This window comes from Sminthopsis crassicaudata, chromosome 2 (genome assembly GCF_048593235.1).
Source record: "Sminthopsis crassicaudata isolate SCR6 chromosome 2, ASM4859323v1, whole genome shotgun sequence".
NCBI classification, from domain to species: domain Eukaryota; kingdom Metazoa; phylum Chordata; class Mammalia; order Dasyuromorphia; family Dasyuridae; genus Sminthopsis; species Sminthopsis crassicaudata.
The window spans coordinates 389,326,700-389,351,039 of NC_133618.1; the positions used below are offsets into that span (position 1 = coordinate 389,326,700).

Below are 24,340 nucleotides of genomic sequence, written 5' to 3' on the forward strand. Positions count from 1 at the left end.
ATGCCTAAATCATGGATCCATTTTGATCTTATCTTGGTATAAGGTGTTAAGTGTGGATCCATATCTAATTTCTGCCATACTAATTTCCAGTTTTCCCAACAGTTTTTTCCAAATAATGAATTTTTATCCCTAATGTTGGTATCTTTGGGTTTGTCAAAGATTAGATTGCTATAGATGTACCCTTTTTTGTCGTTTGTATCTAATCTGTTCCACTGATCGACTGGTCTATTTCTTAGCCAATACCAAATGGTTTTGGTGACTGCTGCTATATAATATAGCTTTAGATCAGGTACACTTAGACCACCTTCATCTGACTTTTTTTTCATTAATTCCCTTGCAATTCTCAACCTTTTATTCTTCCATATGAATTTTGTTGTTATTTTTTCTAGGTCATTAAAATAGTTTCTTGGGAGTCTGATTAGTATAGCACTGAATAAATAGATTAGTTTGGGGAGTATTGTCATCTTTATTATATTCACTCGGCCTATCCAAGAGCACTGAATGTCTTTCCAATTATTTAAATCTGACTTTATTTTTGTGGCAAGTGTTTCGTAAATTTTCTCATATAATTCCTGACTATTCTTTGGCAGATGGATTCCCAAATATTTTATACTCTCAACATTTGTTTGGAATGGAATTTATCTTTGTATTTCTTGCTGTTGCATTTTGTTGGTGGTATATAAAAATGCTGAGGATTTATGTGGATTTATTTTGTATCCTGCAACTTTGCTAAAATTCTGTATTATTTCTGATAGCTTTTTAGTAGAGTCTTTGGGGTTCTCTAAGTATACCATCATGTCATCTGCAAAGAGTGATAATTTGATTTCCTCATTTCCTACTCTAATTCCTTGAATCTCTTTCTCAGCTCTTATTGCCGAGGCTAGCATTTCTAGTATTATATTGAATAGTAATGGTGATAGTGGGCAACCTTGTTTCACTCCTGATCTTACTGGGAAAGGTTTTAGTTTATCTCCATTACATATTATACTTACTGACAGTTGTAAATTACATATATAGTTTTCAACATTAATTTTTGTAAGACTTTGTATTCCAAATTTTTCTCTCTCTTTCCCTTACTATCCCCCTCCCCAAGACAGCATGTAATCTGATGATATAGGTGAAATATGTGCAATTCTTTTAAACATATTTTCATATTTGTCATGTTGGGCAAGAAAAATCAGTTGTCTTTCTTTTTAGAAAAGGAAAAAAACTGGAGTATACAAACTATGTCAGATAACTTGACACTAACCATGAAAAATTATAGAATGTATATATTTGTTTTTTTACACATACATGTCACTTTAAGTCTACATCTGGACAAAGAAACAGTGATCAGTGGTGTTGGACTGTGTGCAATCAAGCAAAATATTTTCAGACATTACCAGTATGTGATTTTGGTTTGGTTATATTTATATGTTGCAAGAAAGGGATTTTTTTTCCTGGTGGAGGAGAGCTGGAAATGGGTAGTGGCAGTGATGTAAAAACAACAACAACAACAACAACAACTCAAGAAATGAGCATCAGTGAAATATTTGGACAATATACTAGTAAAGAGCAAAATAGAGTTTAGAAAGGAACAGAGATAAATAGGACAATGTTGATTTTACTGTGTTTAAACATATATATATGTATAGGAAAATATATATGTGTACATATACATATATATACATATATAGATAGATAGATATGAAAATCAAATTGCAGGTAATAAACACAGTTTCTTATGTAAGCCTCTTTCTCCCTCCTCTTCTTTGTATTTGGAAATGTTCATTTTTGTTGATGTCTCTGAAGCTAATGATAAAAAAAAGTTATAAAAAAAAAAGAAACTATAATCAAGAAGATTAGCTTTATTAGTTGCGAGTCATCCCCAGTAACTTTATCATTTTTTGACAGGGTACCTAGAGATGGTTAGTGCCACAGGGCATTAGACATAATGTGAAAAAAGTGTATTATTTTCAGATTCTTATACAATAAAATGTTTGGAAATGTATCAGCCTACAATAAGAATTCCATAGATGGTGGGATCAGGTCTATGCCCAGGGTTGGGTTGAACTCCAGCTTGAGTCTTAAGTACCTAAGGGATTGAGAGGATGTGAGTTAGTGACTTGGCTATAGTAAATGAACACTTCTCAAAGTAGTATTCAGTGTAAGAAAGGAAGATGAATATCTAATAACTATTTCCTAGCTGGGGAAAAAAATTGAGTGGAAAACTATCACTGACACTTATTCTAGCCTATAATTGTTCTATTTCCAGATTGAAAGGCCCTGATTTCTTAATATCCTGATATCAATTTTTTCCATTTCCATTACTCTGATTCCACATTGATGAATTCTTGGAAAATGCCAGAACTTTTTATTTTGGTAGCAAAATCTTCCTTCATCTTTTCACATCTCTAGGAAATATCTGAAACACTAAATCTACATATCCTATGAGGCAGAGATGAAAACTATATCCTATGTGTACATTGATTTATGAGCCTATAAATGTTTCATATGCAGCTAGGATTTTGAATGAAATAGTTGGAGCAAAGAAATTATCTAACATAAGAGCACAGCACAAAAATGATTATGGGGGAAGTGTGATGAAATTTTAATTGTATAGAATGGTCAGGATCCAAAGATGAAATTGTACTTGTGCCAAATTCAACTTGACTTGCTGAGAAGTCACTTAACTTTTCTATATACTATATTTCCTATTTATTTCTTGGGGTTAGTTTGTCTAGATTTATGAGAACAAACTTGTGAGGTAAAAATATTATAAATAAAAGCTGATATTTACATAGTGCTTTGAAATTTGCAAAGAACTTTAAATACACTATTTTGCTTGATCCACATGAGAATACATTTGGACGCTTTTATTAGCTCTATTTGACAGATCAGACGTTAAATAATTTATCTATGGCCACACAATTTGGAAGTCAGAAGTGGGATTCAAACCAGTTGTTTCTTAACTTCTAGTTCTACGATATTCCCACTATAAACAACAATGTTTCACAAAGTATAATAGAATGGTAATTTATATGTGTTTCCTTATTTATCAAGTTCTGTCTTGAAAACTGAGAATGGGAGCAAAGTGTAGCAGAATGGAGCTCTGGGATTTTAAAGATATCTGAGTCCATTAGAACAGAAAGGCTATATAAATAGAACCCAATACCAATTGCTTCTCATCTATCATGCTGGCTGAGCATGCAGTTCTTTGCTTTTGAGCAGGAATGGAAGAGAGGAAACAGAGAAGTGGATTGTTCACTTATTTTGACTTTGAGAAGTTGCCCTTTCCTTGTCCTGAGGTTATGTGATTGGAACCTAACTCTTTCACTCTTTCCTAACATAGCATGGTTAGCCTGAGAGAGTAATTCATAGCACATCATAGAAGCAGCAGAAGCTTAGAACCTGGAATTTCAATTTGGAGATATTAGCTCTCAGGAAGGTGGGTTCTAGAACCAAAAAAAGATGCCTTATAGGAAATCCTGGCAGATAATTCCCAGTCTATAGATTGTAGATTGCCTTGTTCAAAGCATATTAAGAAAGAAAGTTTTGTTAATGAAAGGCTTTCAAGAGATTGTTTCATGAGCAGAAAGATTACTTTTTTAGTATGAGTGCTGAAATCATCTCTAATAATCTCCCAAAATTCTGAGCTCCTTAACTTGGTTAATTTTAGGTTCTTATATTTTATTTAACTTGATTTTGTGCAGACAGCCATTTGAAGTAATCAAATAAATGAAAAGCATTGCAGCAAAGTTAGAAGGATAGAAAGAATTATGGGAAAACATAAGCCATTAATGTAACTTTATTTAGAGACATGGTTGACTGGTCATGTAAGTTCATGGGTGTTTAAATGTTTTCCTTATCTCCACCTGAAATATTTTTTCCAACAATTCACTTTCTCTCATTTAGGGAAGGGGACCCACACTTATAGATTCAATCATTAAGTATAGATATAAAAGCTTTCCTATGGGAGTGGAGTGTCTTCTTCCACAAGGGGACTTGACAGTGAACTCAATTACAGCCAAGATTCATTCTTAATTGGGGGAAGGGCAATATGATTCCAAAGAAAAGGAATATGGTTTTCTTATACTCTCTGACTAATTATATACCTGCCATCCCAAGAAAAATCCTGAAAAAACAAAGCTCAAATATAGTTCATATTTGTCTTTCCAAAAAAAGATTAACAGAGGTATCTTTTAGGAAATTTACTCAGTGTATAATATACAATAGGATACCTAACTATTTATTTTCTCTATCACAATAAAATGCTTAAAACCCAAAAGAATAGTAAGTGTGCATTGAAAAATCTTTAAAACATGAACATCCACTACTATCATACTCTATGATATGATACTCTTGGGATGTAGGAAAGATTTACAGGAAACTAGAGGGACTTCTGAACAGGTATTTCATATTTACCTCCGATCTGTACTGCCTGAGCAACAATTCAAGGATTCTGAGTAATTTAACTTGTGAAATGTATCATCCAGATTGTTGTCATCACCTCTTCTGAACAGGATATAATTGTAGTTATTACCTCCTGTCACTCAACCAAAATATAATTCAATTATTTGGTACCTCTTGAATTCACAAGGTAGCAAGTAAGGATGGAACCATTCATCTCAGAATCACTCTTCAATAGAAGAAGACAGACAAATCAGGAGAGGCAGCTGGGGATTTGAGCTCCAATCTCAGACTCTCCTAAGTACTCACATATATTCACTGTATCTGTCATATCAACTGCTAGGGACACATGAAGGGCTGATGGTTATCTTCTGCTCCCATTTGCCTTTGATGGAAATCTTAAGGAGAGCTGGTAGAGTAGAATGAATTATCTTTGAAAGAAAAGAGAGAGAAAGAACAGGAGTTGTTTCTTTTTTAAAACTTTACTCAATGATTGGCTTCTCCTATGGCTTGAGGGTTAGTCCTTTTTGACACAGCCCTTCCCCTAGACAAAGGGTTCAGAAAAGCACATTCTTAGGCTGTGAGAGCATAGACCCATTCCCATACATTCTACCTTGGATAGCTCTCATCATCTCAAATTCCCACAAGGACAAATGTAGTATTGCTGCATCATCCCAAAGCATTAATCCTATAGTACTAAGCTAGTATACTTGTGGCTTTAGAAGAAGCCAGGATATATGCTCATTCCCATGCAGAGGATAGGCCCAATGTGCCCCAGTCTAGCACATAAGGGAGATTTCCCAATTAACTCAATTATATCAGGCTTTGTCTTCTATTAAAATTCAGATATATTAGCTAATAAGTTTTCATATACCTTAGTAGAAACGAGTTTGTCTGAATTATTCCTGATTTTGTGGAGAAGAAGGAAAAAGGAAGATGAATGTCTAGTGAGCCATTGATTTTTTGGTGTTGATGACGGAGGCTGGGAAAAATGCTAAAAGAGGAGATCAACTTTGACTACTTCATAATTTTTTCCCAGGACAAAAGCATCACAGACCATCAATATAAATCATTAAAAGAGAAAGATTTATAGATATAAATCAATTCAATAGGATGATAGTGGACATACTTGTATATTAATAACAAAAGTAACACTTTAAAAGGGCAGCTTGGTCACATAATGTTTAGAAAGCTAGGCCTGGGGTCAGGAAGAATCAGATTCCTCAGTTGAAATCCGACCTTAGAAACTTATTAGCTGTGTGACCCTGTACAAGTCACTTTATCCTGTTTGCCTCAGTTTTCTCATCTGTAAAATGAGAAGAAAATAGCAAGTCACTACAGTGTCTTTGCCAAAAAAAAAAAACAAAAAACCCCAAATGGGGTCACAAAAAGTCAGACACGACTGAAATGACTGAAAATCAAGAACAGCACCTTAGTAGTATCAGAAGACTTTGAAGGTATCTGAAGAGGAAAATAAAATCAAAGGTTCCATTTTTTTAATGCTACCATTTATATGTTACTTAAGCATTGTAAAATGCTATATATACATCATTCCATTTGATCTTTATAATACCCTTGCAAGGTTGATAGTGTTATTTTCATTTCATAAAGGAGAAAACATAACTTTTTTTGAGAGAGATCAAGTAGTATACCTAGGATCACACAATTAGTAAGTTTCTGAGGTATGTTTTGAAATCAAGTCTTTCTGTCTCAGATTTAGTACTCTTATTCATCACTCTACCTACTTACCTCTCAAAGGTTTCACTTTTGAATGAATAGCTCTGTATTATTAGGTTAAATTGCACATCTTTGGTTAAATAAGTTCAAGAATAAGACCTTATGAGGCAATACCATATATCTTTCACTCACACAGACTTTGTCAAATAACTACTAATGACATAAAGGCTATAAAAAAGGGAAACTATGGCCTTCATTCAGACAAGTCTCTTAAGTCTTTTCTTTGTCAGCTAATCAAAATCTATATATCTCAGCAATGTCTAAAAAATATGGAAATAAAACAAATGGATTCAGCCCAAGGAATAATTTGGCACACTAACCTACTTGGGAAAGAAAGTGTTGTTTGGGGCCAAATTTTCATTTTATTTAATTCTATGGATGAAAGCCCAAGAGTTGGAGCACAGAAGAAGCAGGACCAAAGAAGGAATAATAGGCCTATAGTGATAGATAGAATCTTGGAATGCATTTGTAGTGACAATACTGGAAACCAGAAGTGATCTCAAGAACAAGTCTAGAAGAACAGAGAAAATTTTCTCTGTTTTTTTTTTTTTTTCTGTCATTTTAAAGACAGATCTTGCTTAATGATAGTTTTGTTTAATCAGATAAAAATAATACTTAATTGTTGGTTTGTCTACTGGTTGTTCACTAAAAATTTGTCTTGTTCTCTTGAATTTGCCCACCATATTATGGTTATTTAATATGTAAATTTCTTTTTATTGCTTGCAACCATCAAGATAATTCAAACACCAACTTCCTTTGACTGATGATAAATAGGTATCTGAAGAAAAACAAAACTTGTGAATTCTCCTTAAATTATCTGGTTATATCAGGATGACCTTACCTTGTAAATAGGAAGACATTAAGAATTAAGGGTATGTTTTTTCAGACCATTTTATACAATCTCCAAAATAATGGAGGATCCAGCTCACTATCTTTTTCACATAGTATTATCTTTTAAAAATCTGAGACTAACACAAAGATTGTGAGAATAACATGTTTCTGGAAAATTGCTGGTGTCCAGTGTGTGCCACAGATGGGAATGGAAGCATCCCAATGTTTTAGTGTTTTCTTGTTATACTAAGACACTAGTTTTCTAGTGTTCTAGTGTTTCATCCTTTCTTGTTAGGTTAATGGAATCCTTAAGTAAAAATCTTGTCTGGAGTCAGTGTATACAGGATTTGTTAGAAATACCATTGCTGCTCATCATCTCCCAACTATTATTACCTCTTTTATCTCAAGGTGATAAGTGATTTATTAAAACCTTATCTGACATTTATATTGATTTTAGCCCCCTTAAGGCATGCTTCATCTGCTCATCAGTTTCATATCAACATCGTGCGGTCAGCACAAAATTGTGTGACTATTATTTTGAGACACAGAATACTCTCAGCTCATTTTTTGGAATCCTATCTAGACATAGTAAATCATTTCCTTTTATGACTTAGCAATGTAAAAGTTCTACACTATTCTTCACAGAAGGCATGCCACATAGGAAAGAAAATATGTACCTGAGGATATTCAAGTTCTAGTTTTGGGTCTATTTAGGCATAAACTCCCCATGCTTGTGCAAATTGGTTCAAATTTCAGGGCTTATTTTTCCCCCCAATTATTAAAATGAAAGGTTAAGTTAGGATGATTTTCAGGATTCTTTCCAGCTCAAGATTCTGTTATTCTAATGTGCATAAGTTATTTTGGTTTAAAAAAAAATAGCCTGTCTCTTGTGTTTGATGACAAGGCTTTCATTTATGTAGTATGTATCATTGTTTGTGCAATATTTTTCTAATTGCACTAAAACTTTGGATTGTGGTTCTAAAAATTTTAACATTATTAAGTGTTACTACACATTTATTTCATATAGTGCTAAAAGTGGTGCAAGGTACAGTGGGTATTATCCCAGTGCCTTTGGTCAGACTGATCCTTAATGCTTTATTTAGTGGACGGAATCAATTCTACAATGATTACCACTTTGTGGGGAATCCTGTCCCACTAACAACAGTGTTTGTAGTTCTTTACATTCTTCCTGTACCTCAGGGCAAAATTGTGAAGTCAGTAGAGCTGGTTTTCAATAACTTCAATTTTGTTTCCTTTCCTTTGGATTTGATGGTACTTCCTCAGATACCCAATATCACCACATTCTCCCTGTCATCCAAATCTAGTATCAGGAAAAAAGACAATAAATTCATTCTTGTCCAAGTAGATATAACTAGTAGATAAAGTTTATTATTCCTTTAGCAGTATCTGATTTAAGTAAGGGAAGGCACTTTATTAAACTAAAAGAATGAATTATGTTTGTAAAATTTCAGGAATTAGAAAATTATGTGGAAACGTTTTTTCTTTTTTTCTTTCCTCCTCCTCCTCCTCCTTCTCCTCCTCCTCCTCCTCCTCCTCCTCCTCCTCCTCCTCCTCCTCCTCCTCCTCCTCCTCCTCCTCCTCCTCCTCCTCCTCCTCCTCCTCCTCCTTCTTCTTCTTCTTCTTCTTCTTCTTCTTCTTCTTCTTCTTCTTCTTCTTCTTCTTCTTCTTCTTCTTCTTCTTCTTCTTCTTCCTCCTTTTTTTTTGCAGGGCATATGTGAGATTGTTAATAGCCATGAAAATTCATTGTTGTCTTTCTACATACAGTGTCAATGTGCCTGTTAGCTCCTTCCTGATGTTCCTTCAAAAGTCATATTGGCTTTGGCAGTAATTTCAGAAGATGCTATAACCTGTGATTTCCCTACATACAATTATCAATAGGAAACCTGGCATGCCTCATTAGTGACCCATTTCTAATGAGATAACTTCAAAATATTGAATAGCTATTCCTGCCAGGCCCATTTGACCACCAAGAAAAAAATTCTGCCAGTATTTTCTACAGGGTTCCATGTAGCTAAGCACAAGCCCAGTAGCTTAAATGGAAATGAGAATGCAACAATTGTCCACAGTTTAGCCTAGCCCCATCCTGAAGAAGATTGGTGAAAGTTAGGGGGAATCAACACACTTCCCTTTCCTGTCGCTCCTCATTCAAACTCTATTCAAAGATATACCTTGAAGATAGTACTCCCAATTCACAAGAAGAAAATAAAACTGGGACTTTGTATTTTTATGATACTAAATGTCAAAATAAAAATATTTTTAAAATTTATGTTCCAAGATGCATCCATGTGTTGGTATCAGGGATGTGTTTGTATGTTTGTGTATATGATGAGGTACTAATAAAATTATAATAATCCCTGAGGCAAGCAAGGAAGGGCACTGATGGATCAGCTCAACCTTACAGTTCCATCTCTGTGGAGGTCTTGGGTAACCCTAATTCAGAAAGCCAACTTATGATGTCAAACCTCTGAGATTAAATTTTCCCTATAAATCTACCCATGTCTATATCATCTTTGCTAATCCCCATTGGGGTTAGCAGGTCACAATGTTCTGCCTCATGGTGTCTTTCTCTTCACTTCTCCTCCATACCTCACAGTGTCTTTCTCTTTGTAATAGTTAACTAACTCTTCTAGGGTGCTAAATGCTTATGGATTTAGTCTGTCAATTAATGCCATACTTTCACCTCATAGCATATTCTTTTTCTCCTGATTAATTGTGAGTTCCCTTGGGGAACTTGTACATTGCTAATTATTAAAAACCCTTTCCTTGTTCACTATATGCTCTCCCAAATCTATTTTATATTTTCTACTTCTGGTGTCTATTTTACCTTTTCATTTTGTTTATAACTTCACATAAATAAAAGTATCTTGTGGCAAAGAGAAAGCCATTGTGAATTCATCACATGATCAAACCCCATTATTTGATGCCATACCTCATAATTTTGTCCCTGACCCCAACCCTCATTGTGTATACACAAGTAATTTCCACATGACTAGACGTGATTTCATTGGTAAGGAAATTACTTTACCACTGTAGATCTGCCCCTTCTCTGCAATTTACAGTTTTATGGGGCCAATGAAACATTAAAGTTGCATATCTCTGCCAAGATGTAACAGGCATGGGACTTAAATACAGGTCTTCCTTAGCTCTTATCTACTAATCCATAATCTTATAAAGAAAATATAAATATATTCTACCTGTATAAATGTACATATGACTATAATCAGAAAGAGAAATAGCAGAGTGAAGTGAAAATTTCACTTTATCTCTTAAATTTAGATAGCTCTTGCTTAATCACTGTAACAAAGGAGCTCATGTGCCATCCATGTTCATCTAATTCTTCAAAAAGAAGTTCCTAGCATGGGGGCAGCTATTATTCCAAATCCACAGCAGACAGTATGGATGCAGCTCAATAGATGCTTTGGGATATAGTTTCTCCATGAACAGCTTTTGTTGTGTCTTCAATTGTATCTTCCTTTTTATGACTCCATTTGGAATTTTTTGGCAAAGATGGCTGGAGTGGATTGCCATTTCCTTCTCCATTATGTACAGCTCAGGTGAGATATAAGTATATGTGATTGTTAACTGCAGAAAACCAGAAGATTAGAGAACCATTCTGCAAAAGCTACTCTTTAAAAGTGAATATCTGAATGTTATAGAAAATCCAATCTGCTATATTTGGAATATATTTTCTTCTACTCACCCACTTCTTGGCTATTTTGCTTACAGAAGCAGCATTGGTGTGGAATGGATAAAGGGCAAGAAGATCTGATTGTTTGGGGACAATTGAGTTGTCTTGGCCTTTATTAGTCATGGGAAAAAATTCATTTTTCTTTTGAAATATGTAGCATGTAAATCTAAGTCACAGAGCAGCACCAAATTTAAATGAAATTTAGTTGATATTCCCACAAGGATTAATCCAAAGCCTGATTCAGCTAATGAACATTGCATTATTGCCTAATAATGATCACAATAAACTCCAATTTCACATTTCTTTATTTTAAAGGAGTTGAGGGTAAGTTCATTGACAAGTGAAAATACATTGTAATGGTGTTAAATAGAAGCAGGCAAAACTGATGTGAATGATGGGGAGGTCATAGAACTAGCATGTTTTTCTTGTTGCATTTTTTTTTTCTGCTCTGCTCTGATTAATATTGTTAGTGTGACTGTTGACCTCACAGTGGATGTGTTTTACAAATATAATTAAGGAATGGAGATTGTTTGCCTGGGGAAACTTCCAGAGTTTACTTTATAAGATTGAATGAGAGTGAAACTTTTCCTTCTTCACTGTCCTCTGCTACTTATTAGCCTCATTTTTTATAGATAAACATACATTTTACTTTTGTTATAAACTATAACCCACAATAAAAAAATGATTCAGTGATAAACTGAAGTAAGAGATGAGAAAACCATTAGAGAAAAAAATGTCTTTTAGGCCTTTTAGAAAGTCTTGAAGCTCAGGGCCAAAAAAACATCACTGAAAGGTTAGTTAGTAGCCGGAAGGGTAGACTGGAAGAAAAGTAGTTGTGAGGAAAGCATTTTGCAAAACTTATAAGGCAATATAAATATGAACTGCTGATAAGTTCCAGAAAGGGAAAAAGTCAGAGGAAATGGATTTTTATGTGGGGTTCGAAGTTCATCTAGAATGTTGGAAAAGTGGAATGGGAAAGGGTACTTTCTATATTTTGGAGCAGCATAAATTAAAATAAAGATGGGAATTGGCATAGCAAATGCAACATTGGTAAAATAAAATAAAATTTAAAAATACCTCTCTCCCTTCTACCTGGCCAATTTTTGTTCCCTGTAGGATGACAAAGACTTTCTGAGAAATCCTATAGAAATTTTTTCTACCTTCTACTCTTTTCCCTTGTCACAGTCTCCAACTGTAGGGTCAGTTCTAGGAATAGTTGTGAAGTCAAAGGGAAGGTGACTTAAATTTGGTGTCCATTCATCTTTCTATTTGAGTTTCTTCACCCTGTCTCCACTATAATGCATCACATTCCCAAAGGATATTACTCTCAATTGATTGTTAACAAGAGCAATGACAATTCACAATTCTTTTGCTTGCTTCACAGTAACCCAGTAGAGAAGGTGTTATAAATACACTGAGGATGAGAAAGATTAAATGTTTTGCCTTGAATCATGCATCTAATATGCTGGTGATATTGTGTGATGAAGAGAATAATGGGCCTGCAATCAGGAACTCATGGTCTGAACCAAGTCATCTGATTCCAAGACTAACATTCTTTTCAAGACACTAATGGTTGTCTGATAAAACTTAAGACAGCCTAAGAGTTATTTGTATTTAATAGGGAAAATTTGAGAGCTAAAAAGAATAATGTTGTGTTGGTAAAATAAAGAGATCAAAAATAAAGAGATATTTTTTGAGTAAAAGTTCTGCCCCTTAACCACTTGCCTGAAAAGTTGCCTTTGGATGAAAGTACTTAAAAAGAAATCAATGTGGAGTCAGGTGGCAAGCAAATTAGTTCTTTATGCCACATACCTCATGGAAATGTTCGACATGTGACCAAAGACCTCAGCTGTAAGTACCCTCAAAAGCATTGAGAGACTAAGCATCAAGTTGAGGCTTTTAATCTTGATTAGAGGGGAATAATCTAGTTTATGTCCTTGTGAAATTACTTTCTCTCCTCACTCCCCCACCAAGAACTCACCTTCACTTCTCTCATTGTGTTTTGACTCTTGTGAGCTTTCAGAAAAAAATCACTCCACCTTGAAGGGACCCATCTAAACAAAATCAGGAAAGGACTAAAACCCAGAAATCAAACATTTGAGTACCACATAGAGATTGAGGTAGTTAAGAATGGAAAACACCAGGAGAGAGACAATGAGGTGAAAGCAAAGGTTGTTTTCTTCCTGACAGTTTATAACTGCACTCCATTTACATGCCATTTGTTTTCAGAAACAAATGTATGAGGACACAGGCCAGATTTGAATTAGTGTAGTTGAAAGCCTAGGGCTATTTGAGTTCAAATTCTCAAAACAGCAACCTTAGATGGAGCAAATTGGGAGTTCAGGGAGGACTGAGGAAGAGGGAAGAGCAGAAGTCTTAAGGAAATGAATACAATAAATGTGGATCTCTCTACTTTGGCACCCTTAAGAGAAGTAAAAAGGAGAAAAACATGCAACACTGTAAAAGATAACTAGATTATATAGAACTGAATATTTGAAAAAGGAATGCATTGGAAGGAAGAGGAAAAGAGAGCATTATGAATTATGGTGCAGTGTTTCAGAGCATGAGCAGGTAGTTAGTGACACAGTGGATAAAGCATTGGACCCATCTTTCTGAGTTCAAATCTGACCTCAGATACTAAGTGTGTTACCCTGGGCAAATTACTTAATGCTTTGCTTCAGTTTCCTCATCTGTAAAATAAAATGGAGAAGGAAACAGCAGTTCAGTCTAACATCTTTACCAACAAAACCCCAAATGGGGTTATGACTGAAAAACAACTGAACGTCAAGTCTAGAACACAAAATCTTGAGAGTCTGGATTTCCATTTTCCAGGCCTTTGTAGTTTAGTTTAACATTAAGCAGGGTAGCACATTATGCCAGAGTATCTTGTAGTTTTCTTGTTACATATTTTTCCTTAGGAAGGAAAAGTTCCCTAGGGCAAAGGAAACTCTACTAAAGAAGATGAAGTAGGAAAAAACGCTATCAGAAAATGGAGAAATGGAAAGGAGGAGAAGTCAGGAAAGAAAAACAAAAGATAATGATTCATAATTACTCTGAAATAGAAAAGTCTCGGATGGAAATGACTATATCTGTAGTATAGAAAGGAGGAGAATAATTAAAGGGAATAATATGAAACAGACAGAGAAGTGATAACAGAAATCTCAAAGCTCTATGGAGTATAAAAATCAAGGGGAATCAGAATGTTGAATATTTTCTTTTCATGAAGTATTCACATATAAATAAAAAAATAATTGGGCATAAATATCAGTGTAAGTAAGGGTCACTCTTGTGGTGATGATTTTACAGACTCTTATAGAAAACAAAAAACAAACAAACAAAACCCAATCTCTTAAAGGTCATTTATTGAGTATTTAGTATGTTCAGGCACTGTGCTTAGATTCTAGGAATAATAGTGGAGAAATGACGCATTAGAGCCTATAAGATCCATTGCAGCTAGGAACTTGTGGCAGCTATTTTGTACCATGGATAGAGTGCTGTACCTGCAATCAGGAAGATCTGTATTCAAACCCAATCTCAGATGCATCATAATTGGGTGAATCAATTGAGAGAGTCATTTAGCCTCAGTTTCTTCAACTGTTAAATGAAGATAATAATAGAACCTTCCTTATAGGATTGTTGTGAGGATTAAAAGAGAATATTTATAGCATACTGCTTGGCATGGAGTTGGAGTGATACAATGCTTATTCCCTTCACTTCCCTTTCTTCCTTTCTCCATTTCCAGTTCCACACCTATGATCCTATGAATCCCCAAGAAGTTCACATTCTACTGGTAGAAAAGGCAATAATTTCGGTTGAGAAAATCATGAAGGGTTTCTTTGAGGAAATCTCACATTTGAGCTGTATTTTAAAAGTAACTGGGTAAGAGAGGGTGAGGAATGATCCTAAAGGTAAGTAAGGAATATATTCCAGGTGAGGATTTTGACAACTATTGGTGTCTGGAATATATATATATGTAGCAAAATATCTTGGAAATGTAGATTGGGGCCAGATTGTGAAAAATTTTAAAGCCTATAGGCAACAGGGAATCATTTTTTGGTTTGGGGAAGATAACTTATGTTTTGAGAAAAGAGTTGAGATGGGCCACCCATGCCTTAGGAAGATCATTGTGAAAGCTCTGTGCAAGATGACTTGTTGAGAGGGAATGATGGAGAAAAGCATACAAATTAGAAGGGACAGAGGTGAGACCTGAACCAAGTTGTTTAGCAGCTAGAGTAAAAATAAAAGTGTGAGTGTGAGGGATATTCTGGAGATGGAATTGCCAAGAATTGGCATCTGATTGGATGTATGGAGAGGTAAAGAATCATATATGACTGAGACTTTGAGCTAGCACTTAGAACAACAGAAAGAGATGCTGGGAGAATGGAAAGATTTAATAAGGAATATTTTGAGTTGAGTATTAGAAAGGCTGAGAGATGCAATAGTGAACTGGTGTTCTCCTAAATCCTACAGCAGCTACATCTCTGAAAGTAATAACTAGATAATGCCAGAGTCTATCAGGCATTTGGGGATGTGGAAATAAGATTCCTCTCTCTGTGTTTCAGTCTGTCTCTGTCTCTCTTGTCTTTTTTCCTTTTCTTCCATATGTGGCAACACTGATACATGTAGGTATTTATCAAATGTAGACTAATCTACCTGCTCTGGGCTTTCTGATGCATTCTGTCCCCCTTCTCCTCACAGATATCAGACATTGTGCAATGTTTGGGAGTCTTTCTAGGAAAGGTCAGTAGAAAGATTCAGCTTGTACCACTAACCATCGCCAAGACCTTTCTTAGTTCACATCACTAGGCCCCTTGCCTGAACGAATTTGCAGACATTTGTGTACTGCTTACCAAACGAAACATATGTTATCTTTTAAGATTAACAGGGCTGCATTTCGGTGTTGAATTTTTATAAATTATATTTGGAGACTCATTCTGAGGCTCTGTCAGGGAGAATAGCACTGGGTGTGTTATTTCACAAGTACCTGGTCTGCAACTTAGAATTAGAAAAGTTGCATAGAGAGAGGTTACTGACTCGCATAGGTTCAGTTAGTACTTGTCAGTGGCGGCATTGCTGCATTTCGGTGTTGAATTTTTATAAATTATATTTGGAGACTCATTCTGAGGCTCTGTCAGGGAGAATAGCACTGGGTGTGTTATTTCACAGGTACCTGGTCTGCAACTTAGAATTAGAAAAGTTGCCTAGAGAGAGGTTACTGACTCGCATAGGTTCAGTTAGTACTTGACAGTGGCGGCACTTGAATCCAGGTCTTCCCAGATTCGGGGCCAGCTGCCAATCTTTCACGCCGAGTGCAGCTACTCGGAGTCAGTTTATTGCCCATTTTGGGCGGTGTTTTCCATCTCTCCCCACCCCACCCCCATCATAGGAAATCAACCTTTGAAAAGTCTTTTAGGGCACTAAAAAAAAAAGTCTTGGGTGGTAGGCGTGGGGGTGGGGTATAGGAACAAAGGGAATGGCTCCTTTTCAGTTATGTTCTATTTATATTTCATTGGTTTTCGAGCTGATCGGATGGAAAGACGGGAGAAAGCTAGGGTACTGTAGGAGCTGAGGGCTGGGTGGGGCGGCTTGAGGTCGCTGTCCTCAGCCTCGGAGTTGAATTCGTTCCGAGCCCACTCAGCGCTCCTCCCCTTCTGCTCCTATTCCTTCATCCTCCCTCCCCCCGAGCGGCAGCGGCAGCGGCAGGAGCAGCGGCAGGAAGCTGAGCCGCGACCAGACACTGCAAGGTTGGGCTGGAGCTGCCGAGAGGCCCCAAGCAGCGCGGGCGGGGCCGGGGTGTTGGGCGGCAGGGCTGGAGAAGAGGCCTCGATCCCGAAACCGGGGCGGCGGCGGCGGCGGGCGGCACTGGAAGTGGCCCGAGATGTCTGCAAATGTAAGCACCCCGGAGGCGCTGGTGGCCTGGGGAGCCGAGGCGGAGGCGGGGTCGGGGCTGACAACAGCCTCTCCTTGAGTAGCCGGGCTCCGCGGCTGCCACGGCGGCTGGCGGCTATGGAGCCCGAGGGTCCCCGGCGTGGCCCGGAGGCTGCGGGGCTCCCGCTGCTCCTGGTGCTCCAGTCCCCCGTGCTGCTCTTGCTCTTGCTGGCGATGCTGCTGCCGGGCCCGGAGGCCTCCCCGTTGCGCTACTCGGTGCCGGAAGAGCAAGAACCCGGCTCGCTGGTAGGAAACTTAGCCAGTGCCTTGGGGCTAGAACTGCGGCGCCTGGGGCCGGGCTGCTTGCGCATTAACCACCTGGGCGCCCCTAGTCCGCGATACCTGGAGCTGGACTTAACGAGTGGCAAGCTCTTCGTCAACGAGCGCATGGACCGAGAGGCGCTCTGCGAGCAGCGGCCCCGCTGCTTACTTCACTTGGAGGTGTTGGCCCACAGCCCGGTGGCGGTGAGTGCGGTCGAGGTGGAGGTGCTGGACATCAACGACAACTCTCCTCGCTTTCCGCGGTCCGATTACCAGCTGGAGGTGAGTGAGTCGGTGGCTCCGGGGACGCGCTTCCATATCGAGAGCGCGCAGGACCCGGACGTGGGAACCAACTCGGTTCAGAGCTATCAACTCAGCCCTAATGAGCATTTCGCCTTGGACCTCAAGCCCCTCCAGGAGAACAGTAAGGTATTGGAGCTGGTGCTGCGCAAGGGCCTAGACAGAGAGCAGGCTAGTTTACATCGCCTGGTCCTCACTGCCGTGGACGGGGGCAACCCTCCACGCTCGGGCACTGCACAGGTTTTCGTGAAAGTCTTGGACACGAATGACAACTCTCCCGCCTTTGACCAGTCTACTTATCGTGTTCAGCTGAGGGAGGACTCGCCCCCGGGGACCCTGGTGGTGAAGCTGAATGCTTCGGACCCGGACGAGGGCTCCAATGGTGATCTGGTTTACTCCTTCAGCAGCTACACTTCCGAAAGAGAGAGGCAACTCTTCAGCATCAACTCAGGCACTGGAGAGGTCAGAGTGAGCGGGGCCCTGGACTATGAAGAGGCCTCTTCCTATCAGATCTATGTGCAGGCCACTGACCGAGGACCCGTGCCCATGGCCGGCCACTGTAAGGTACTAGTAGACATCGTGGACGTGAATGACAATGCCCCTGAGGTGGTGGTCACTGATCTGTACAGTCCGGTGTCTGAGGACGCCATGCCTAACACCGTGGTCGCCCTTATGAGTGTCAACGACCAGGACTCTGGCCCCAACCAGAGGGTGAGCCTCAGGCTCCCAGCTTCTCTGCCTTTCCGGCTCAATGGGCTTGGGAACTCCTATTCCTTGGAGGTGAGTGGCCCACTGGACAGGGAGAGAGTGGCTGCTTACAACATAACCGTGACAGCCACTGATGCAGGGACTCCTCAGCTTACCTCCCGTCAGACCATCCGGGTGGACATTTCTGACATCAATGACAACCCTCCTCGGTTCCAGGAAGCTGCGTACTCGGTCTATGTCCCAGAAAACAACGTCCCAGGGACACTGCTGTGCACCGTGCAGGCTACAGACCTAGATGCCAACCAGAATGCTGAGGTAGCCTATTCGCTTTTGGAGAAGGAAATCCAAGGGCTGCCAGTCACCTCCTATGTGTCCATAAATGAAATAACTGGTAACATTTATGCTGTCAGTTCCTTTGATTATGAGAAGTTGCGGGAATTTGATGTTATTGTGGAGGCCCGAGATAAGGGGACCCCTCCACTGAGCAGTACAGTCACTGCCAATATATATGTAGTGGATCTCAATGACCATGCTCCACAGATATTGTACCCTACCTCAAGCAATTCTTCAGTGGCCATGGAGATGGTTCCTCGAACAGCTGCGGCTGGCTACTTGATCACCAAGGTAATAGCCATGGACTCAGACTCAGGGCAAAATGCTTGGCTCTTCTACTACTTAGCCCAGGCCTCTGACCCTGACCTTTTCAAGGTGGAGCTCCACACAGGAGAGATAAGGACTACCCGGAAACTGGGTGATGAAAGTATGTCCACTTTCAATCTGACAGTTCTGGTCAGGGATAATGGACAGCCATCCCTGTCTGCCTCAGTGGTTATTACAGTTGCTGTAGTGGACAGGGTTTCAAAAATACTCCCTGACACCAGAAGACATGTTAAAAATACTCGGACATATTCAGAGATAACTCTTTATCTCATTATTGCACTGAGCACAGTTTCATTTATATTCCTTTTGACAATCATTGTTTTGACTATTATCAAATGCTATCATTATACTGCCTATGGCACCTCATGCTGTGGAGGCTTCTGTGGGGTCAGGGAGAGGTGTCCTGCAGAACTCTACAAACAAGCTAACAACAACATTGATGCAAGAATTCCACATGGTTTGAAAGTTCAGCCTCATTTTATTGAGGTTCGAGGGAATGGCTCCCTCACTAAGACCTACTGCTATAAGGCCTGTCTAACAGCAGGCTCAGGAAGTGACACATTCATGTTTTACAATACAGGGGCCCAGACTGGCCCTGGGCCACATGCAGTCGTGACTGACAGCAGACATCTGACTGGTCAGAGTGGACAGAGTGCACAGAACCTGATCATTCTTAAAAATGAGTCCATTACGCCCAATGAGGTGAGGTTGTGAAGGTGGTCAGGAATCCTGGCCACATTCTGGTCCTTGGAGTTTCATACAAAATTATTCATGTTGGATTTCCTTATGGGCATCTTTCACTAGCAAAAGTTTCCTGTAACTTTTGGAATTCAGACTCCATTTACTCAGCTCTCTCTGTCTGTTTCTGTCTTTGACTTCCTCCATCTCTCTGTCTCTTTCTACAGAACTGCAATTTTATAAAAATTCATTTCTTTATTTTTTCAGACAGTTATTGATCACCAATTTGTCCACATTTAGCTTTCCTTCCAGCTATATTAAGGTTTGTTTTAAAATTTTATTGAGAAATAGAGTTTGGTTTAAAAAAATAAAACAACTATTTAATACTGAGAGATGGTTCTGACAAAGAAATGAAAAAGGTCTAAAAATCGGAATTATTATTTATAGTGGTAAAATATGAAGTAATTTATTAGCAGCTCCAAGAAAAGATGTTTTATGTGGTGTCATTCATACTAAGAAGGTTTTTTTTTGTTTGTTTGTTTTTTTGGGTTTGATAATGCTTGTTTATATTGTGAGCTCTGGGGGCTATGGTGTTGATATGTGCAGGCTGGTCTTATTTATATAGGATATTCATTGAAAATTTTCTAGTCATATTTTTCAGAAACTAAGTTAAATAACAGCTAGTGTTATAAGGGTTTGTGGTTTCATTGGAATTCTAGCTCCTGGGTATTAATGTCATATAGAGTGAAATATCTTCCCCCTCTAATTCCCATGACCTCCTCTCAATCTCTGTTTGGAATGGATTTGAGTATTTTGACCTTTTGTCTTTTATTTTTCCTTTCTATCTCTGTCCTTTTATAATTCTTCATGCTCTGGTACCCTTGGCACCCAGATTAGGTACATTGGAGAGAGCTGTCCCAGTTACCTGAATTTGGAGTTAGAAGACCTATGTTAATTTTTAACTCTTGTTACTTACTACTTTGGAGAAGTCTGCTTAAGTTTTGCTGGGCCTCAGTTTCCACATTCAGAAAAGGAGGAAAGAGAAAGTTGAAGTAGGTTATCTCTAATATCACTTATAATTTTAAATCTGTGATTTATGAGTCTAGAATTTAAAAAAATTTTAGATGATCAAAACAAAATGGAAGTTGGCCCCTCCTCTCTAACTTTCTATCCTATTTTTTTTCAATTTATCTCAATTCATTCAATAGCTCTGCCACAAAATGGAAAAGTTGGGGTCTGGGGTTAGGGGAGAGAGGAAAGGACCCACCATAGACTACCAAGAAATCAAGTACTATTTATCTGATGAGGCTAGAGAGATAGTAAAGCTGGGTGACTGGAGATGAAGATGTGAAGCCAGATTTAAGTTCAGAGAAGGTATGGAGGGAAATTATTACCTCCCCTCCCCCAATACCCACCTTCTTTGCCAGACACTCCACATTCAGCATAAGAGGATTTCATTGCATTTACCTTCAATGCAATAATCTGTACCCTGTAGCTTTCCTGTTCACAGAGGTTTAATTCCTGTGGTTTTGATCAAAAGCATAATAGTTTCTTGAAAATCTCCCATGATTTTAAGTGACAGTTTTTTGCTTCTATAGCTGTTGAGTTTCTAGATATAAGATAGAGTGACATTTGGTAGGAAAGGTTTGGAAAGTAAATGCCTCACTCTAAATCAGTAATGTTTAAGAAGTATCATAGTTTTTTTTTTAAAAAATATTTTGTTAACTGTATTTCAATATACATAGTTTGCTTTTTCTTCTATGTATTTTATTTTATGCATTTAAAAACATTCTAAGTAGGGTTGCTTATAGGCTTTGCCCAGGCTGCCAAAGGGTTCAGAATACAAAAAAGATCAAGAACTTCAAGCTCTAAGAAAAGACAAATGCCTGATTGTATGTTGATTCCAATTTGTATGAAATATACTGCATTTACTGTACTAGTGTCCTGAGATTAAGATAGGCATAAGGCCAACTTGTACATTAACATCAAACATTTTATGGATATTGGGAAGTGTGTATGAATTTGTAAATGTGCTCATATACATACACATTTAGGTGAACTACACTTTGGTTCCTTAGCTTTTTTAATGGAAAGGTGTACTTATTCCTCAAGTTTCCTAATTTTTATGTTGGATTCACAAGCTAAAATGTCATATCACAAGCAAGAATTAACTTGATCTCTCCTGAGACACCAGCACTTCAGTCTGCTTTCAGTGACACTGCAGAAAGAAGCTAATTATAATTTCCCCCACCCAAATGTTCACTCCATGGAGGTTTCTGTTAGGGTTTAGCTATATTGTTGATTAAGTATTGGTTCCTCCCCCCTACAAAAATCTCAATTCATAATAATCTTCAGATAGTTTGTGTGGAGGTTCATAAGTTAATGATCAGTTTCAAAGCATGTGGTTTCTATGTAGACTGCAGACAGGTTTATCATGAGTACTCTGTCTCAGTCTATGATGAGCAAGCATAGGAGACAGATTACAGATTAAAAAAGCAAGGGTAGTTAAATCAAAGACTTCCTAGAATTTTTAAGATTGCAGCTTTTGTGACCAAAGATGTTAGATTATTAAAGAGTGCTTCACTGTGGATGTGGTCACTGCAAACAATTGCTTAATAGATTTGTATGAACTCATTGGGGAAAGGTTTGTTATTCGCGGTGAATTAGCACATTTTCTGTACTAAGTAAAAGGATTAGAGCTCAGCTGGTTGGTAGACAGCTAAAGCATTATAATGGGGGCCACTCTATGCTTTCCTTGTGGTTCAGAGCATGGGCAGTTTGAAATTCAAGCTATTTCTGTCTTACATTGAAATGAATGTTAATGTTATCACATGCAAAAACCATACAAAATTCCATAATTATTTTGACCAGCGACTTCAGCATAAAAGTGAAGAGAAATTTCTATTAGAAACTAATCAGTAAATGAAAGAATTCTGAATCTCCAGCATTCAAGCTGGTGCTGAAGATAGGTACAGTGAGTGAGTAAATCATAGGATGATAGCAGAGGGATTCACTCAATTTGAGGAGTTAGCTCTGAAGTGTCATATGATCCAAAGTCTGGGGCTGAAAGGGATCTTAAAAGTCACCTCCTCCAAATCTCCCATTTTGCAGAAGTAGAAAAAGGTAGTAAACAGCAGGATCTGGATTCAAACTCAGGTTCTGTGACTCCAAATTCAGCATTAGTTCTACCACACCAAAATGTTTCCAAACCGTTGTATATCTCCATATTGCATCTAGTTCTCTTTCTCCTGTTTAAAGTTTTCCCACTCTAAAACCAGAGGGTCTAGATCATGAGCAAACTACGTAGAGCAGACAGAAACTCTGAGGTTTAGAGACAAGGCTATTTTTAAAAACGGATCCAAACATATTTGTGTTGTTTCTCTTGTGGTAGTAGTGTAATTAACAATGATAGCAGCTGACTTGTATAAAGTGCTTAAAGGTTTGCAAAATGCTTCTCATTCGATCCTCTCAATAATCTTATGAGACTGGAGGGGGGAGGAGGGGACTATAGCTCCATTTTACAAGCAGTATACCTGAAGCTATGAGATTTTAAGTTGACTTGCCCAAGTTTACATGGCAAATATTGGAGGCAGAGTTTGAACACAGGGTCAAGGCTTAGAAATGGAAATATCTGACACACATAGCCCAGTTTTCTGAGGGTGTCATGCCTAGCCCATTGGTTTCCATTCAGAGAATCAACCACCTGGACTCTGGCTCCAGCTGGTGGGTATCACAAATTTAGGTTCTAGGATCTTTCCGATTCAAAGTCTAACACTCTATCCATTAAGTTTTGTTGCTAACTGATCTTGCAGAACATGACCACTGAGCATATTAGGGACAAAGAGGATTGTAGCATCTAATGTTGGTATCTTCTGTGTATTTTATCAGTAGTTAAGTAAGACTTTTTTGTCTCTATACTTAAAACATCACCACCACCACCACCACCAATAAAAATAATGATATCTAGTATTTACATAGTGCTTTAAGTTTGCAAAGCGTTTATAAATATTATATTATTTAATAATAAAACTGGTTAACATTTTATATAAGACTTGCTATGTGCCTGATATTATGCCATGTGTTTTACTATTATTAACTCATTGAATCCTCACAACAATCCTGGGAAGTAGATCCTATTATTATCTCCATTTTACAGAAGAGAAAACTGAGGCAAATAGAGATTAGGTGACTTGCCCAGGTTCACACAACTGGTATGTGTCTAAGACTGAATCAGGAATTTAGGTCTTCCTGATTCTAAATTTACTGCTCTGCCCTGCTGGTAATTCAGTGTAAACAAGTAATTTTAGGCAATCTTTGCAATGATAATACTTATAGTGAGTTCATTTCCTGTATAGTGAGAATACTGAGGAAACTGCTTTGGCAACTGAACAGAATCCATCTTTCAGAAGCATTTTATTACAAGACATCATCTCCAGTTCTCATCTTATTTGAAGCCTCTGAGAGAAGAATTACTATCTTGGAACAGATACTGTATGGGTTCCTCTTTAGTCCGTCTCTGGAGCTAAAATGTGGAGGGATCTAATCTAACTGATTTTGGAGCCAGGTAGGAGAGAGAATCTCTGTGCTCAGCTCTCACTGCACCACTGTCTCCTGGTATCTTTTAGACAGATGCAGAGCTTGTGTTACTTGGGAAATTTATGATATGGGAACATTCCCCTCTCATTGAACTTCGTTTCTGATCTCTAGTACTCACCCAAAATGATCAGTAATGCCTTTTGTAAGGCATTTGCTCCCTAGTTCAATCACTGAGGTCTTCTATGCTGTCTTAAAGGTCTTAAGTTGAAGAACTTGGGATCTTTGACAGGATTGTAACAACTGAAGTTGAAAGAGAAGTTCTCAGGGATTTAGACAGCTTAGTGGCCTACTAGATAGAGTGGTGGACTCAAAGTCTGGAAAACCTGAATTCAGATCTTGTCTCAAATCCTTACTAGCTGTGCGACTCTAGGCAAGTCACTTAGCCTCTAACTGCCTCAGTTTTCTCATCTGCAAAATGGGAAGAATAATGGCAACTACCTCCCAGAGTTGTGATTAGAATCACATGAGATAACAAAATAATAAAACTTAAAGCACAATAGAAAAAAAGTAACTATTATTATTATTTATACCAGTGGAAAAGAT

The 24,340-nt window shown here is 38.2% G+C and overlaps 1 protein-coding gene across 12 annotated transcripts in view; it reads left to right on the plus strand.

Moving 5' to 3' along the window:
* Positions 1-24,340, plus strand: part of LOC141556808 (protocadherin alpha-C2) — a 182,175-nt gene that overhangs the window by 116,324 nt on the left and 41,511 nt on the right. The window contains exon 1 of one of the 12 annotated variants that reach the window (XM_074291606.1): positions 11,917-19,225. The exons of 9 other annotated variants lie outside the window; for them this stretch is intronic. In XM_074291606.1, coding sequence (XP_074147707.1) covers positions 16,673-19,225 — 2,553 coding nt within the window. In that variant the 5' untranslated portion in view covers positions 11,917-16,672. Of the gene's footprint in view, positions 1-11,916; positions 19,226-24,340 lie in introns of those variants that run through there. 2 more of the 12 variants (XM_074291598.1, XM_074291594.1) reach the window with 2 other exon arrangements.